The sequence below is a fragment of the Coccinella septempunctata genome, chromosome 7 (genome assembly GCF_907165205.1).
Source record: "Coccinella septempunctata chromosome 7, icCocSept1.1, whole genome shotgun sequence".
Taxonomy (NCBI): domain Eukaryota; kingdom Metazoa; phylum Arthropoda; class Insecta; order Coleoptera; family Coccinellidae; genus Coccinella; species Coccinella septempunctata.
The window spans coordinates 15,322,208-15,341,194 of NC_058195.1; the positions used below are offsets into that span (position 1 = coordinate 15,322,208).

The window sequence follows — 18,987 nt, forward strand, 5'->3', positions numbered from 1 at the left end:
CCTTTATGCAACAAGAATAACAAAGAATGAGGAAATTGCTGACATTAATAAGGGTGTTCAGAGCTTCTCCGAGCTTTTTCGAATTAATAACCACCACTGCCAGCCATCTCATTCAGGTGATGAATTAGCCCATTGAGGCTCTGCCCCCGGAAGAGAAAATTTGTTAGATACTCTTTTTACTTGTTCCGAGTACTTGGGTCTGAAATAAAGTCTTCATTAGTTGGGGAGTCGACGATGCTTGATAGGGATTCACTTGAGCTTCGTGGAGACCTAGTAGATTTTGAATATCAGATGATAAAAAGAAAAGAAGGTTTTATGTTGTATGCACTTTCAGCGGTGGGTAAAGCGTCTGCATGTTCTCAAAGTTGTGAAAAAAATCGTCATGTGTACATACTCGAGTGTGTCAGATTAAGATACTGTATATGCCCTGCGTGTCTGATAAAGAATTCATGTTTGCTTGGTTCTGACAGTTTTCGTGGTGGGGCTGGCCGTACGGAAGAGTTGAAAATGGTAAATAAAATTTTTTGAGCGTGTCTGATTTTTAGAGGATAAGTTAATTGGACCCAAAGAAAGCTACTTTTCGAGAGACTGACAATTCGGACATGCCGCAAGGTTACAGCGGTCCTTTGAAAATACAAAAAAAACTCATTACTTGTACGAACACGAGCGCGTCAGATTTTCATAGAGATGGTTAGTCTCATTGTTGACCCATTCATCTGACACTAATCAGTGAGGGTTTTCTTAATCTGCCAGTTGGAAGATGATAACAAGCTTTTTTTTCAAATATCTCTTGTACCTCTAATCGTTTCTGTATTCTTTATGAAAGTTGTAGATAATAAAATTCTGTACAACTTTTGTCCGAAACAAAACCGTTTTCGAGTTAGAGGGCGATAGGGCGAGGAGCTTAGCCACACATGCGAAAGACCAAGGTCAATGTACAATAGAAACCCAGTCTAATGTACATACATCGCCATATATCTCAAAAACGTTCGAACGTAGAAAATATTGCTTCGGATAAAATTTGTAGAAATTGTTATGCCCTACAACTTTATAATGAATGCGAAAACAATTTGAAGCACAGGAAAGAGATAAATAATTGAAAAAAACTGATTTTTGTTACCTTTCTGGCAAACTTTTATTATTTCGGCTCGCTGAAACTGTCAGATTATATTTTTTTTCTAATTTTAACATATAAAGTGACACTTTTTAAAACTCATTGATGTTTTGAAACTTTTACTATTCGTAACCAGTTACGCAAAGTGAAATATTTTGCAACTGATGATATTAACGGAGTGAAAAATTTAATAATTTCCGTCACTAGACGATTTTAGGAATCTGCGAGCGAAGCTATTGAAGACGTTTCTCGTACTTTTAATTTGAATTCATAGTAATGTCCTATTCAAAATGAGAGAAAATATTGCGTGAAACACGTTGGGAAACACTATTTTTGTGTTTCGCGTAGAAATACGATCATTACGAAAAGTAATGTTTTTCCCACCTGGTTGCACGAATAACTATTCCGTTATTTTTGAATCCTTAGTTTCAAGCTCTCTAGAATGTGCACTTGACGTTATTTTTTGACAAGATTTGCATTTGCGCCCTCCCACACATTTTCGTCACGCATGTGATTAACGGATCAACCACATCTATCTTAATCTGAAACGCTCGAGTATGTACAATACAATGATCGTTTTTTTACCATTCTGACTAGGCTGTCCTAGACAATTGCCCCTATATACAGGCCTAAGCTTTGGTAGAAGTACTCAACAGGTTCCAAGGTATCTACCCTCATATTAATCTGACACGCTCTAGTATATCCCGAATTTCCCTCTTGGGCTCCCCAACTACATAGGGTGCAAGCAAAATTTGAAATTAAAGGAGATACATACAATGTAACCTACGCATTCGGATCCTAAATCTACCCTGAAATCTTCATTCAACTAGATTTGTCTCCCGAAAGCAGTAACAACAGTTACAGTGTTTATGGCTAGACATAATTTATGTTTATAGTTTGTAAGGTTATTACATTCCACTGCGGCCTTGAGATCTATTATGATCCTGGTACATGGTGTTTTCGTAGGTGATTCTTTATTTTCAACAATAGTCAACTGTAGAACTCATCAAAAAAATCCATTTCATCAACAATTGCCAGTATAAAACTTTTAAAATAAGGATGTTAAAAGAATCTATCAAGTGTATCTCTTAGATCCCATCATCTTGTGTTATTTTCATTATCAGACCGCTTCCTAAAGTCGTGAGTATATGACATATACATCAATTTATCTCCGAAAAATAATCCGCCATATGGTCTTGCTTCGAATGAAAATAAATTTTTCAATTTCACCAAAGGTAAACTCATCCTTAACTGAGTTCACCTTCACCCTTCAACCACCTAAAGATTCTATTGTGATAGCGAAGCACGTGTCGTGGTTGAACAACTCATGTTAGTGGAAATCATTGAATTCTACTTGAGTTCAATTATGGATTTCCATCAACTATAGGCAACATTTATGTTATTAGATTTGCATTACTCAAGACCCACAGACGAATTTTTTTTACAGAATAATATTCCAATTCAGTGTTTGTACCCTTTGATAGGGTCTTGACTACCCTAAAATTTTCAAGCATGATGGATCTCAGTGAAGCGTTTGTGAGTAATAACTGCAACAGCGTCAGAGCATATTAAATTCAAGTACCCGGTTTTCAATCCTCTAAATGGGCCTTTATTACAATACCAGCTGCTTTCAAAAATACGTTGCCAGCAACTAGGATTATGACACTCACCATATTGTGCGACCCATTTCACGACGGCTATGAAACTTTATTACCAGTTGGTCCATATATGGAAGAGGTATAAAGCGAAGAAGATTTTTATAGATTTTTTATTAATGCCGTCAATATTAATGGATGAATCTAACGTTTCTGGGAATAATGAGATCACACGGTGCGTATAAATATATGGGAAGCTGTTGAATAACATTCTAGGTTAATAATGAAGATGTCGCAGAACTACCAGACTCTTCCGAATCGATCAGAACAGAGAATAGGAAGTAAGGATAAAGGTCCCAAATCATGTTCCATGAATATATACAGTTTGGAGTACTCATATCAGAGAATTATTACGAGCTATTAAAAATCCAATCCATGTACTGGTCCAGCCAGTGGCTACAGTCCCTTTCCCCAATGATACCAATGACGTAATTCTTTTCGATTTACTCAAGAGGGTCAGATTGATATAAGGCGAGGCACCTTGGAAGACCTTGTAGAGTACCTCTAAGAAAATTAGACCTTTATATACCTAAGGGGAATTGTCTAGGAAAGCCTTTGAGAATAGTGAAAAACCGATCATTGTACATACTCGAGAGTGTCAGATTCAGATATAAGTGGTTAATTACATGTTGAAAAGTATACATTCTCATAATCTGACAATTTATGCGTGGCGAAAATGTGTGGGAAGGCGCCAAACTTGCAAAAAATGTCACTTGTACATTCTCGAGTGCAGTGGCTATTTTCTTATTTTGAAGTTTATGTTTCAAGGATAACGGAAAAATATAATCTAACAGTCATTCATTCATGCTGTATCCCGTTACCGGGAATAAATCTACAAAAAGACATAAAAAAGGAATAGACTTATAATTTCTTAGGGCTAATTGCGACTGTGCGCACTCCTGTGACTGAAGAGACCCAACCGTGACCTATAGATCTTTCCACACTCCGGGCATGGATAGCCACCAACCAGATCTGGACGCCGCTGTATTCTTCTCGAGTCTCCATTATAACTGTGCACCATAGACCTCCAATGTGACCTGTCTGACGCTAGTTGTTAACAGTTATGATTGGCATTAACTGATTTCAGAGATTGATGTAGTATATCCTTAAACCGCTTATACTGGCCTCCTGGTTTTCGGGCTCCCTCTGTGAATTCGCCATACAGAGCTATTTTGAGGAGTCTTGTGTCTTGCATCCTCAATGTGGCCGCTCCATCTGAGTCGGGCCCTCGTTACTTGAGTCTCAATTGTTGTACAACTCGCGCGTTGCAAGACTTCTGCATTCGAAAGTCAGTGGAACCATCTGATGTGCATTATCTGTCTTAAATGACGTTGCGTTTGTTCAAGCTGTTTAATATGTCGCCTGTAGGGCGTCCAGCTTTCGCTTCCGAAAAGAATCGTTGGGAGGACGACTGCTTTGTAAACAGCTGTCTTGGTCTTCAGATTGAGGTCGTGATTTTGAAACACTCTGACCTTTAGCTTTCAGAATGCCCGTGATGCCGAATTGATACGGTTGTGTATTTCCGTGTCTAGGTTAGCCCTAGTATTTATGAAGCTGTCGAAGTACATATTTGAACTGCTCGACATGTTCTAGAGTTTCATTTTCCAGGCTGATATGTGTTGGAAGGCTTTCTGGCGGACTTACCAGGATTTTGGTTTTGTCGATATTGAGTCTAAGGTCTAAAGCTTCGTATATATGTTTATAGGTGTCCAGCATTATCTGTATGTACATCCTCTGGGCTGCTAGCGATAAGCCATAAGTGAAATCCGTGAAAATCCATCAAGGTCACAGAAATGAGTTTTTTTGAATTATTTCTTCTCCTGGGCTACAGATCATTTTCGCAGTTATTAAAAAAGTTGTAGAGCATAACATTTTCTACAAATCTCATTCAAAGCGATTTTTCCTATGCACAAACGTTTTTCAAAAATGATTCGAGGAATGTACTTTAAACTGGGATTAAACATTGCCGTATATGAATATAAAACATTCAAGATGGCGGAGCTGACACCCTGGTTTTAGCTTATGGTCACTGCAAGCAATATGCTATCAGCAGGAGCATTTCATTGGAATTATTGTGTGATTTTAATTTTTGCATTGTCATTTTTTTTTCTCGATATTTTTGTTTTGTTTCTTCTCGTTCATTTTTGTTTCCGTTTATTTCAGGAAGCCTCAACCATTCCGAAATGACCAGAATGTTCCTGTGCCACTCTAGCGGATTGACATGATGTAAAAATCTCCAAAATGATAAGAAACATCGTGCGTGAAATTGTATGAAATAAGGATAGTAAAACTTTCCCCAATATGAAGATAAATCTTTTAGTGCCCACTTTAATTGTTACTATCGGCGCCATCACAGTTCCCACAGTATGGCCAGAGAACCAAGAACTGAAACATTTGAAACCCATGGTATACGGAAATTACCATAGAAAAATAATCAATAATAGAGAAGATTTTAGTGTTTATCCTCAGCGAATAAGACTGCCTCAACAATTCCATTATCATAGGAGACCTCAGAAAATATCGAAGTTACCACCTGGTGTGCAACATTTTCAAACGAAACGTAAGAAATTCTACAAAAAACATAAACCTAGAGAAAGTGTTTGGACTCCAATAGTGCCTTACACTCTTAGTACAAAACAGGAATATGCACCTGATAAATCGACCAGTTTTAGCCAAAATCCAAGAACTCACTACAAACCTGCGTCCAGTGAATATGTAACAAGTAGAAGCTCTCCTCTATATAAGAACTATAGGGATGATAGGACCTACGAACCGGAAGAAACGAATAATGATAGGCTAACAGATTCTTCACCTGACATCGATAGACCCCAAATAAAAGAGAGCGATCATGAGCATCCCTCAGATATTCCAACAGTACCAGTTTATCCTGGCGAGGGGCAATGGGCCAAGCCAGGCAAGAAACACAAACCCTATGTCAGTAAACAAACGTACTCTAAATTAAAAGAAGATTCAAATGAGGAACCTGAGGGTTATGAAGTTTTCTTGAAGGGTAAAAAACTGTACGAAAGCAAACAAGCAAAATTCGATGAATCCCAAAGCAAAGAACATCCAGATTTCGGAAATAGTGAAGAACACAGTGAAAAACAAAAGGACGAATCAGAAACGGAGGAGGAAGAAGACTTCGTTCCTTCTACGATGTACGTTCAAGTGAGAAGAAGTGAAAACGAGGAGCATTTACCAAGTGATTCAGAAAGCTCTGAGGGTGGAAGACTGAAGGAAGTCATCAAGGATTCCAAAATACACACTGTGTACACTGAAGAAGGATATGAAGATAGCGCGTATGACCATGCCGGTCACGAGAAGGAAGCAGAAGATTCAGAAGGTTATAAGGAGTATAAAAAAGAAGAGAAAAAACTGGAGAACCCAGACGTTCATGACCAAAACGGAGATTCTAGTACAACGATCTATAAGAGAGCCAAAACGAACACACCGAAGAAGAAAGAAGTCACACCAAAGATGAAGAATAAATTATATAAAACATCGTCTACAAAAACCATGAAACTAAAAGAAAAACCTGATGGAACTCAAATGGAATTAACGAATGAGATTAAAACGATAACCAATCCTGATGATGAAAAGACTGATAAATTCGTACAAACCATACCCACAGTTGCGAAACACCAGAAGAAACATAATCGGTCAGGAGAATTGTCTAATGAAGAATCTACAAACGCCCCAAAAAGAAGAAGGAAAAGATTCACTAACGATATCCCAAAAATCAATGTGAAAACCGATTTCATCAACGGTGTACTTGAAGGCGACCATCAAAATTTCAATGTGCAAGAAGAAGATAATAAATATCCTTACTACAACTCGAAATATCTCAATCCAAATTCACCATTGAGATACTCTGAAAATTTGAAAAATATTCCTGAAAAGACTGATGGTCGTATGGCTTTCTACGAGCAAGCTAATAGAATTCAGTGTCCAGAGGTCGACGAGGATATAGAAGCTATTTCTGAAAGAGTCCAAGGAGTGGAAAAATCAGTGAACAGTGGGGAGAAATTGGAAGACAGTGAAGAGGCTGGAAAATCCCCCAGACTGGGTAAACTGGGACAGAGAATCGATTGCTTCAAAAGGAAATATTTTGGCGAGAATCCTCTCGATAGTCCATTTTTCAAAGAGAAAGATATAGAAACGGTGCCTCCGGTGTTCAAGGTTCTCCAGGAGAGGAGTGCGGGATTCCAAGCTCATCATGTAAAGACCAAAGAACCCACAAATAATAATTACAAAAAGAAGTATCACAGTAAATTCTCCATAAGGACTCAGCCCTCTAGTAGCATGGAGAAGCAGAACTACATGGGGGAACTTGATTCTGATGAAATTGTCAATGATGTGAGGATTCACGAGGGATTTCACAGAGTGAAACCGTCAACTAAGTCAACACAATCTGTGAATGATGAACTGGGGAGCCCCGAAGTTGAGGTTATCAATGTCGATACCTTCAAAAGTATCAATAGTTTCACAACAGAATCATCCCCTGTAAGCCTGATAACAACACCAAATTACTCAGTCAACATAACACCGAAATATATCTACGACCAAATAAAGTTATTAGATTACTTACCATCTACTGCTGATACATTCAACCCTACTGAAAATCCTAGAAAGGGGAAATTAGTGGAAGATGTGACAGAAGCTTCGCAGTTGAAAATGAGGCAGAACTTCATACCGAGAAGACCAACCAGGATGAGGAAGAAAAGACCACATTTCGACGTAGACTCGTTCGTTCAAGACACATCCCGTAGGGTGACTGTAACCCCCAACAGTTATAAGACAGAAAACAATGCAGCATTTTACGACCAAACACCGCTGGACCAAATGAATGTTTTCGCAGATGTCCTCAACAATATCCGGAATGGTTCAAATGATCCACTTCGGGTTGATGCTTCTACCTACGCGAAACCAAACCACTTCCAAAACACTGCCATTAGAATGAGGGTACCACCGAAAAAAATTCGCATCAAAGTACCTGAATCCGTCAAATATTCAAATGAAATAAAGGCTTACTATAAAACTACAACTTCACCCACAACTATAAGTCCCACAACAAGCAAATCAAAAAGGGGATCTGTAAGATACGCTATCACCACAGAAAAAGAGCAGAACTATGATGATTACTCAGATACTGAAGAAGATTCAGATAACGACAGGAGGAATATTGTAGTGAAAACATCCACAACTGGTTTTCCTGTAGATGAAGCTGACATAGAAGAAAATGAAGACAGTGAAGTATCTGGAAGTCATACAACTGAAACTATTCACAGAGCCCCAGTGAAGAAGGTAGCTGATATTATTGGTCTGGTACCACCTTCCAAATACCATTACCGGACCATTCATCAACCAGTAGAAGAGTTGCTAACAGAACCGATAGTATCAGAGAGTGAGGTTGTTAATAACTACCATGTATTGGGTATGAAACCCCCATCTACAAAGCAAAAAGTGTACGACTACAGCGAATTCAAAAGACTTTTCGCGTCCAAAAATACCAATAACCACAAATATCATAACCACCGAAGGGGTAAAAGATCTCCTAACAGAAAATCGTATTTTGAAGTTGTTCGGGGAGATAACTCAGAATATGAACAGTCAAAATCACAAGAGGAAGATGACGATTATGTTCCTCATAGACCCAAGAATTGGCATTGGGATGAAAAGTTGAAAAAAATCGTTTACGACAAACCAAGAGAAGTAGAAAATTCAGACAACGACGATGAAGAGGATGTGGTTGAAGAAACAGAGGTTGAAGACTCTACGCCCAGAAACATCCAACAAACCACAACTAGAAGATCGTTTACTAGTACGACACCAATCAATGGTCCTTCATACGTCGATTTCGTTAAACTCTTGAAGAGTAAACAAGAATACGTGAGCATTCCTGATCCAACCACCACCAAAGATGGCATTACAATGGAAGCAACCACTGCCACAACAACCACCGTCAAAACAGATCCCACAAAACCTCCGGAGTTTCTTTCATTCGTTTCAAAGTTGAGACAGAGTGATTCTTACAAGCTCATAGAGGATAAAAACAAGACGAAAACGACATCTACCACAGAGCTGCCAGAGGAGGAAGAAGAAGAAGAAGAAGAAGAAATAGAAGATACTGAGGCAAATTTGAGTACCGTACAAAACGCTCCTGGAAGAGGCGCAGTAGATATTGGTCATAATTACAAAATATTTGATGTTAACGAGTTTTTGCCGAAAGTTAAAACGTACTCGCCAAGAACTGAAATCGATTATTCCAAATACAAAACCATTCAACGACCTCGAACTCAAACAACTACGCAAACCAGTGAAGTGATGGAGGATGGCACTAAGACTACGGAAAAACCAAATCCTCCATTCAAAATAGAAGAATTGGACGAAGAGCGTCCCATTTCATCTACCGAAGGACAACTTGAGATATTTGAGCTTAGCAGACCTACCACAGCTAGTACAACCACTACAGTAAGACCTGTAGTAACAACAACAATTCAAAAAATACGGAGGAGGAGACCAACAACTACCCAAAGAGCCATCGTTTCATCTGCAACGAACACGAAAGAAGATGTTTCAATGGCTACTCATAATAAATCAAAAAGGTTTTACCCAAGAAAGAGAGCACCTCACATCAGAACGAGGACAACAACACCGAAGAGCGAAGAGGATGCAGCACCAGAAGAATCACAGAAAATTGTGATAAGAAGGCATAATACGGTGGAGAGAAATCCAAAAATAGTTTCTCTAGAATCAATCATCCAGTTGGATCAAACGAATAGATCAGATGCCAAAATCAACAACAAACATCCAGATAATAATGTGGATGATGTTCTGAAGAATATAAATCGTTTGAAAGAAGTGAGCATTGAGGAAATGGTATCTGATTATTCGTTAGGTACCAGAAGCGATGAAGAAGATTTGGATGGAAAAGATGAAGATTTTGAAGACGATAATACGAAAATTGCTCTAGATAATAATAGCACAACTGATAAAAAACTTGTTATTTCAAAGGATAAAAAACAAGGAAAATTTTATTATACTTCAGTTAGATGAAGATGTACATAGAATATATATTTAATAAATTTTTTAATTGTTTAGTATATTGATTATTACTTTTTCCCCTATTGCACCTGAATATCAGTAAATAAAATAATAAATTCCAATAAAATTAAATATATTCTGTCATTTTATTCATTAGTTTTCAAGTATCTGTGAAATTTGAAAAATTGGGTACTTTGGCTGAATACAACTCTGTTCGAAAGATCCACAGATGTGTAGTGTCACAGATTTAGATAGTTATTCTAAAGGTAATTGCGATTTTCAAGGGGTGGAAGAGTTATGAGAGCATTATGAAAACTCAATATGGCTATACCTGCTTTTTTATCAGGGCCGAAAAGGAAAACGTGGTATAGGAAAAAAGTGTTTGTTTTAACCTCAAGAATATACTATTGAAATAATTGTACGAGTCAGAGACTCACCCTGTATATTCTCGTCTGATACATAAAAACAGAGATGAAAACCTCAGAAAAACTCTATGTCTGCCTGTATAAGTGTAAATGATAATAAGTTTTTGTAAGGAATAAGCTGAAATTTTCATATTGAAGGACATCTTCATTTAAAACCGGACGAAATCCAAAATTTCCTCCCCCTTCTTTCTACCATCATGGCTGACGAAGTGAGAATAATCTGAAAACAAATAAGAAAGTGGAAAAAGAAAGGGGTAGTGAATTTTATATTTCTCATAAAATAATTTTGAAATTTGCAACCCGTTTCAAAAAAGAATAGGTCATCAAATGAATTCTTTTGAAACCACCCTGAAATTTATAATATTTTGTGCAACTGTTTACCGAAAATTCACCAAGTGGTCTATAGTCAGTCACACACAATCATATCTCGGACTATGAACAGCATTCCATCTAAAGAGCATGCGATTGCAACGACCCTAGCCAGTTTTAAGTCGATTTGGAGTACAGGGTGGGCAAAATTCGTTGTCTGCTGAGGAGATCTCGAGAACTATAGCAGCTAGAAGAAAACGGATGACACATTTTCTAGTTCTTTTTTCATGGCTAATCCAAATCTGAGAACAGAATCGGCCTATCATTTTTAGATTTCGAGTTATAAACAAAAATTGAGATTTTGATGATTCCGAAAAGTTCTCATAACTTTTTTGTCTTTGAAGTTACAGATCTGAAAATTGAACCTGCTTAGGCACTTTCATACGTAGAATCTACTGACAAAAGATTATTTTCCAATTCAAAAATAACAAATTCAATAAAAGTTTGCATTAAAAAAATGAAGGTTCACCCAATAATGATTCCAAATGAAAAAATATTTTGAGCTCATCAGTGGATTCTACGTAAAAAAGTGCCTGTAGAAGGTTCAAGTTTCAGATTTGTAACTTCAATGACAAAAAGTTATGAGAACTTCACGAAATTGTCGAACTCAAAAACAAAGTATCGTAGGAGGCTGCGGTTTTCACCATTCTTTGTTTCTCCGAAAATGATCTCGGAAATGTGTCATCCCTTTTCTTCTAGCTGCTAGTTCTCGAGATCCTCTCAGTAGACAACGAATTTTGCCCATCCTGTACACCCAAATTTTTCTAGGAAGATCAAAGCCAGGGACTTTTTTTGAAGGATCAATAATCAAACCTTCATTAAAGAGATTACACGAATTCCATTCTGTTGTCAAAATTCTTTGTGACTAATATCGTAAAAGAGAAAATCATTAGTCCATGAAGGCTTAGGAAATTTCAATCTGGCATATTATTATATGATAAAATTGGGAAGGAATGAAATTTATTCCAAGACTTCGAGACTGCCACCTGTCGGTGGATGTAAGGTAGTACGATGTTTGAAAGAGCGGGTAACCAATTCAGAGGTGCAGACTTGATGGTTCCAGTAATAATCCTCATAAAATCATTGCGAAGGGTATCGATTTTATTGACGTGAGCATTGTTAAACCAATCAGAGCAACAATACTCAGTAGCAGAAAAACTAAGGACAAAGCTGCCATACGAAGTGGGATGAAATCAGCATCCCATGAAGAACCAGCTAATTTCTCGATTCTCCTTCCTCGATTTTACTTTTAAACGTTAACTTTACAAATGAACTATAAAATTCAATGGAAGATCTTAGGTCATTCCGAGACATTTATAATGTTGTAAAACATCATTAAATGTAACTCTCAATTCTTTATATTTTTGTCGATATTCAAATGAAAACAGTAATCCTTTTTATTTGGATTACGACAGGAACGCCATTTGGAGAAATAATTTTTCAGGATTTCTAAATCTTGGCTGAAGTATTTTCTATTACTTCGAAATCAGAATGGCGAAAAACAATATTATCGGCGTAAATAAATTTTTCGGATGACGTATCAAAGATATCACATAAATATAAATTGAGAAGAAGGAGCGCTAATTGAATTGTAGAAATCTTTGGCTTATTTGATGTTTCAAACTACTGCTTTTATCATTAACAAAAACACGAAGTCTTCGATCATATAAGATATTTTCTCTCAAACTACCATTTTACCACATTTTAATTGGCTGTGAAGTGGAGTTTAATATTAGGTATAGTTACGGAATGAAACAAGTGAAGCTTCAAGAAATAAACCTTCAGCTACATCATGAGTTCCTGGTCCTCGACAAGGATTTAAATGGCGGATACACCGGCTCCAGCCACTGTACTTTAACCAGGGAGTAATTAATTCATTCATTTTGATTTGTCATTCAACATTCATAGGGAATTAAATATATTGAGATTCTTACTTCATATTGTTGAAATAGAAATAGGTAGGGGACGATGGGGTTATTGCGGACGCTGAAGGAAAATGAAGTATAACACTTGTAGATAATGGCTTATCAGTCTAATTTTATTAATTTATTAATCTTTGGTTAATCAACTATAGAATTATCATTCATAATTTCACGAGATTAATGAACAAAATTGTTTTTTTCAAGAAATACAAAACCCTTTCTGTCCATACTTACCCGAATCATTTGGGGTAGAAGCGGACGTGTGTTGGGTTAGTTGCAAACAGCCTAGGGTACTCACGCATTTACTCAATTGAGGTAAATATTAGTTGCAGAATACACAGATGAAACCTTTTTCGGACGATGTTCCACCTGAACAGTTCTCGTGTACCCAATTACCGCACTTTACAAATATTCTTAGTCTAAGAAATGGCAGTTAGCAGAAAAGGCAGAATGAGTCCATTTTTTTCTGTTGCAATATTATTTTTGTACGTCTTTCATATATATTTTCGAAACATATGTGAACAAACAATAATTATTATTGTTTTTTATTCACTATATCTGGCGTGATTGCCTTGTCCGCAATTACCCCAAATGGCATTTCAAAAATAATAAAACAAAAATTTGAGACTGGTACAATATTTTGCTGAATGTTATTTGAGCATCACCTCTTTTGAAACGAAACAATAGATAGAAATTATTCTAACTATTCGACCTCACTTTTTCCATATAAACCACAAGCAGAATGATAAATCCTCAAAATTAGATCGAAAGTTACAAAATTTTTCGAAATGACTTATCTTGAAAACTATGAACGAGCACCGGTAGTAACTGTTTTCTTCGCACTAAAGATGATTGAAACTAGATAACTTGGTCATGATAACTGAGCGCATGGAGAAGGATCTAGTAGATATCCCTGTGTCCGCTTTTACCCCGCGTCCGCAATTACCCCATCGTCCCCAACACCTTTTTTACAATTACATCTTGATACGTTCAAGACATTAGGAGATTATAGTCTCATATAATTATTTTTGATATTGGTAAACTGCGTCAATACTACAAGATTTTTGAAGAAGGATCTCTCGTAGACGTAGAACGCGCTCTCCAAAGAGACCTAAGGCATCACGAAAATTACCGATTTCGAGATACGGAAAAAAAAGGCGTTCTAGATATAACCATTATCTCCGAAGCGACGCGTCCGCAGCACCGACCGCGATGAGTCGATCTCGAAGAAATTTCCCTCTTGCTTAACTCTTTCCCCAGAAATATTAAGGTTAACGTCAGTTTTGACGTGAGTAATGTAGGCAACAATCACAGAGCGGGGTGTTTTACATCCATCGGACACATAGAATACCGATTTTGACCTCAGTATTCATTAAACTAATTTTATTATTTTTATTATGTTCTAAGCAACATCTTACTCTTTGGGGTTCACCCCTAAAGGTGGATCTACTATAATATTACTTCATTCAATTTTATTTTAGCAGTCGGTTGGCCATGGAAATTTGACACATTTCACTCTGTATAGTACGAAAATGTGGGGTTATGATGCTTGTCAAAACATTTTTGGGTTTTAAATCAACGCTATGTTGCCCGTTCTACGTAAATAGATTCTGTTATTACGTATTTTATCACAATGTCGAATCTCTTCGGAAAATATGTGACGAACATAATTGAAGTTTATAGAAAATGTTTGAAGGCATACCAAATCCAGTTATTTGCATGGAAAATACAAGGGATCAGTATAATATCATAATATGCACTAGCTTGAGGAGAGTTAATGTTCGTTATCTTCTTTGGCTTACATCATTTGTAGATTTGAAAAATATTAACCCGAAGATGAAATGCATATGATGCAGTGGTTGGGAATGGGTATCTCCCGAAGGAATTAACAGATAATTACAAGAATGGTAAATTCTTCAACAAAAATCATCTTGCATCAATAAAAGGAATTGAAGGAAGTTTCAAGTTAAGATGCAACTTCACCGTTGAACAAAGATTTCACATCAATAAACAAGTAACAGGGCAACTTGCGAGTATTTTGTGGCTATTCATCTTAATACATTGATGTAATAATAATAATTAGGTATTTATTAGTACCTTAAGACATTTACATTGTACAGGACAAGTCAAATGAAAAATAGAAAAATCCGTTTTAGGGAACTTATTCTCCCATGACATTTATCGAAAATCCTGTAGTAAACTTTTCTCATTAATTCACTCAAACATAAAATTCTCAAATGCCACCACTTTTTTGGGTGTCCCACTAGAAAGAAATTCTTTTTCATCCTCTTCATTCACAATCTTTCTGATTGTGGAAATATTCAGCTGAAATATAAGTCTTTTAGATTCAGATGAAACATTATTTAAATTCTCTTTACATTGAATATGTTCGCTATCGTCTGACGTATTGTTTATTTTAGAATATCAGGGTATAACTATTTGAATGAGCAGACCTGAATTCTAAATAGCACTTCCTGAAACCCTGTCTCTTTTTTCAGTCACTTTCGGCATTTTCGAATTTTCGTAATAAAAATTGATATTAGTTGTGGCAACGGCGTTATGGCATTAAAGACATTTCATGAGTGCCAACCTAACTTCGTTCTAGTTACAAAAACTCGAGAAAATTATTTCATGGCCAACCGACTGCTAAAATAAATTTGAATGAAGTATAGTTGCTTTGCTACTAGTTGAATACAGTTTCATTCCACCAAAAGTAAAACATTTCGAATCATTATAAAGATGAACGAGAAAAAGAAATCAAATTTGTGTATATCATAAAATATATCTACTTAGAGGAAAATAAAAATTCAATTTCGATACTGTGAAAGAAGATTATTCGTTGAGCATAAATTGATCTTCCCAAATTTTGTCGACGAATATTTGGATTTCTCCTGCTACATAAGTAGGGGGAGTCCGGGAGACTTGCTCAGGTAGGAGACTTGAACCACCTCAAATATTTCAATTCAAATTTCGCGTATGTAACTGCAGATAATTCACGGCGCATGAATTCACGAGTAAGTTCTCTAGAGAATTCTCGGCTGTAGCAAACGGGCTTTAGATTAAAAGGGAGTGTTGACACATGCTATGGTCGGAAGACATAATCAGTGGTCCAAGTTTTCCGCACTGAGCTTAGATAATAGTGTGTTCAAAAAAGAAAATTGAATAGTAAAAATAGATATAAAAAATATACAAAGGTTCAAAAAAGTATAAAACATCTCGGAAATAGGGGAGAGTGACTCTGAAATAGAAAATATATATTTCATACGTTGATACATCTGATGATGAAAACCTTGTTTTCTTTCAATATTTTTCCTGATAAACAAACTCATGGTCAAGTCTCTGTCGCCCCCTGTTCAACTCTCCTATGGGTTAGGGAGACATGACTCAATTTTCGGTTCTTAAAAAAAGAATTGCTGTACTCAAAATGTTCATCCCACCATCACTCTACATACTATTATCTATCGTAACCTATTTGGGCATGAAATCTTCACTCAAAAAAATGAGTTGCTACCATTTACAGATACAACTTAAGAGGCTTCAGAGTGAAAAGGGGTTCAAGTCTCCCGGACTCCGCATAATCCAGAATTTCGGATATGCCAAACGCTCCTCTAAAATTAAATTTAATTGTTTGTTTATGAAGTCTGAATAGAAAATAGAGAACAATTTCATACCTTCGTCATTTACTATCTTCTGAAAGAATGCTCAAATATGGCATTTTTTCTTTTTCAAAGAACCCTTCTTTTTATTTATAATTTAGGAGTTTGTCATGCATCCTCTACGAGCATTTGTTGCTGAGGATGATTATGATTTTGTCATTGCTTTGGTTTTTATCGGCCGTTTCCTCATGAGAGCGAAAAAAGTTTGAACTTTTTTAATTCTAACTTATAATCTATTACCAGATTTTATATTCTTTTATTTATGCTTTAAAACATCATATGCCTTTTTCGCAGAATAGTATTTGATGAAAGATGAAATGGAGTATGAACAACATGTTCATTTTTGTAGTAATCATTGTCATTTCATATAATTCATCAACTACCCTGCTTAAGCAGCATTTTTTCGATTTCATCCCTATTGTTTTCTGAAAAATTAAAAAAAAACACTAATGACTAATCCTCTATTGATGGTTTCCATTTGAAAACTCTCAACTATATCTCTTCATCTCTCTTATGTTGAAGGATGTTGAATGACAAACTATTCAATAATACATGAGTAAAAATTGCGTCATTTGAATAAATTTGACTTGTTTCAGCAATTTTCTGAGCATGTGGAGATGGAGTACACAGTACTCCTCCAAGTTTCAACCGTGCACCTTGGAAATATGAAATTAGGGAACGACTTCGCTTGAGGTCCCATCCTCCGGTTGAAATATTTAACACTACACTGTACTGATGAGGGACAATGGTCTCAAAACCTATCTCTGTTGTGTTTAGATGTTTTCAACTTCCCTGGGACTTTTTACGCTCATTCATGACTAGCTCACATTATTTCTCCAATTCGATTTTTCTAAGCATATTGAATACCGAAGAATTGAATTTTGTGCGTTATTCTTTATTCATTCTGTGTATCTCTGCGTCGTCCATCAAGTATCTTATTATCACCTTCACCTCCCTTAAGAAGCTAGTATGATAATACCTATTTGATACGAGACTCTTTCCAGGTCTGAAATGTGAACGAAAAATCACGATGAAACTGTACGCAAAGAAGAAAATTCCGCTCACATGGAACATGAACCCGATGGACCCCTGGGGTACGTTCAGGAATGTTCGCTCATCGGAAAGTCCCCGTAGCTTTTCTGCAGAACCCACAGGGGAGACGTTCGTGCAATCCGTGGTTTCGGAGCAGAAACAAGACACTCCCTACGGTAAGCTATGATTTGATAAATTGATAAATATAAATCATATTCAAAAGATATAACGATGGAAAAAGCATGAAGAAAGATGTGATGGAAAGAATTCGGAAAATACATATTCATATTGATAATTAATGTTCTTGAACGAAAAGTTTGCAGTTGAATTTATTATAGAAATCTATGTATAGGGTGAGCCCTTGACTCGTACAAATATTTCAACAGTAGATTCTTGAGGTCAAAAGAAATATTTTATCCTGTACCATTCTTTCCAAATCGTCTCTGATAAAAAGATATAGCCATTTGAAGTCTTCATAATGAAATGTGCCACTCCTGGAAAAACGAAATTTCCTTCAGAATAAATAGCTTAATCTGTGATACTACACATTCGTGGATCCTTCAAACAGAGTTGCAATCAGCCAAAGTACCAAATTTTTCAAATTTCACAGATACTTTTTAATTTTTGAACATCAAATTACTCGAAAACGGAGCATTATAGGAGAAAATTCGAAGAACAAAATGTTCAAATATTCATTAGATAGTGTCCAACTTACTTTCGAGAGTTATTTTCTTTGAATTTTTGGTATTTTCATGGTACCTGATGCTCATAATGAGAAAACTGGAAGACGTGGGTGATATCTGGTGTTCGAAAAAGATTAATCAAATAAATGAAAAACTATATTCCGAAATTCATATCATTGGATAATACCGTTTCTGCCTGTATCTTCTCGAGCCGATTCTGAAAAAATGTAATGGGCAAAAAGCGTTTCCCTTGACTTCAAGAATCTACTGTTGAAATATTTGTACGAGTCAAAGACTCAGGAGCAATGTGACACAGTCACATTTTTTTTTGGAAAGGGACTAGCATTCCCTTTGAAAATCTAATGTCAAAACATATATCTCTCACAAAACATATATCTCGCCATTGGTGTAGAAATTCATTTTTTATTGTCATTTTAGGGGCTACTTGCAAATGGTGCGATTTTACAAAAGCAAGCCAGGAAGTCGAAAATATCGAGACTATGATAATGAAACTCTTCAGCTTATATTTTTTCAAGCGTTGAATACATCGGCATCGTCGAAAAAAATGAAATAAGGAAACGGCTTCTCCAATACGAAATTTCAAGAAGAGGTCAATTAAAATTTAAAGACTAGATTTAGAATCGTTGTAGTTGTTTTTCTTTCATTTCACCTTTAATATTTTTGTAATCAGGTTGTAAGTTCCTACTCAAAACTACATAAAAGTATTTTTTCTGCTATAACTAGGTACTGTGCTTTTTATTAAATGAACTACCTACCTAAGGGTTTTATCAACAGTTCAAAAAGGTATTTTACGTTTCAAGTAGCCTCAATTGTGAGTATACTTGCGTTTTAATTGCGATTTCCAAACAAATTTCATTTAGACCTTCATGGGGCTATTTGAAAAAATGTCTATTATTTTTTATTCTTCAATATGGAGAGGGCTAGATGTTTTCTGAGTATTACACCTGATAGAGCTTAACCCAAAGTAAGCTAAAATAATTTTAGTTTCGATGAACGTATCTTTGTTACAGCGAGGTAGGACCTAAAATTTGGAAAAGTGTATCAAGTAGCCCCGTTTTACGGTACA

General features: G+C 36.2%; 2 protein-coding genes across 3 annotated transcripts in view; both read left to right on the plus strand.

The window, feature by feature from the left end:
- LOC123316268 overlaps positions 1–9,869 on the plus strand; it is a 34,131-nt gene extending 24,262 nt beyond the window's left edge. Inside the window, exon 2 of the mRNA XM_044902244.1 lies at positions 4,933–9,869. Within this exon, the coding sequence (XP_044758179.1) occupies positions 5,071–9,825 (4,755 nt within the window). The 5' untranslated portion in view covers positions 4,933–5,070 and the 3' untranslated portion in view covers positions 9,826–9,869. The remainder of the gene's footprint in view (positions 1–4,932) is intronic.
- The window catches only part of LOC123316271 (synaptotagmin-15-like), a 153,408-nt gene that overhangs the window by 60,932 nt on the left and 73,489 nt on the right, over positions 1–18,987 (plus strand). For both annotated transcript variants that reach the window (XM_044902248.1, XM_044902249.1), the window contains exon 2: positions 17,190–17,393. In XM_044902248.1, the coding sequence (XP_044758183.1) occupies positions 17,216–17,393 (178 nt within the window). In that variant the 5' untranslated portion in view covers positions 17,190–17,215. The remainder of the gene's footprint in view (positions 1–17,189; positions 17,394–18,987) is intronic.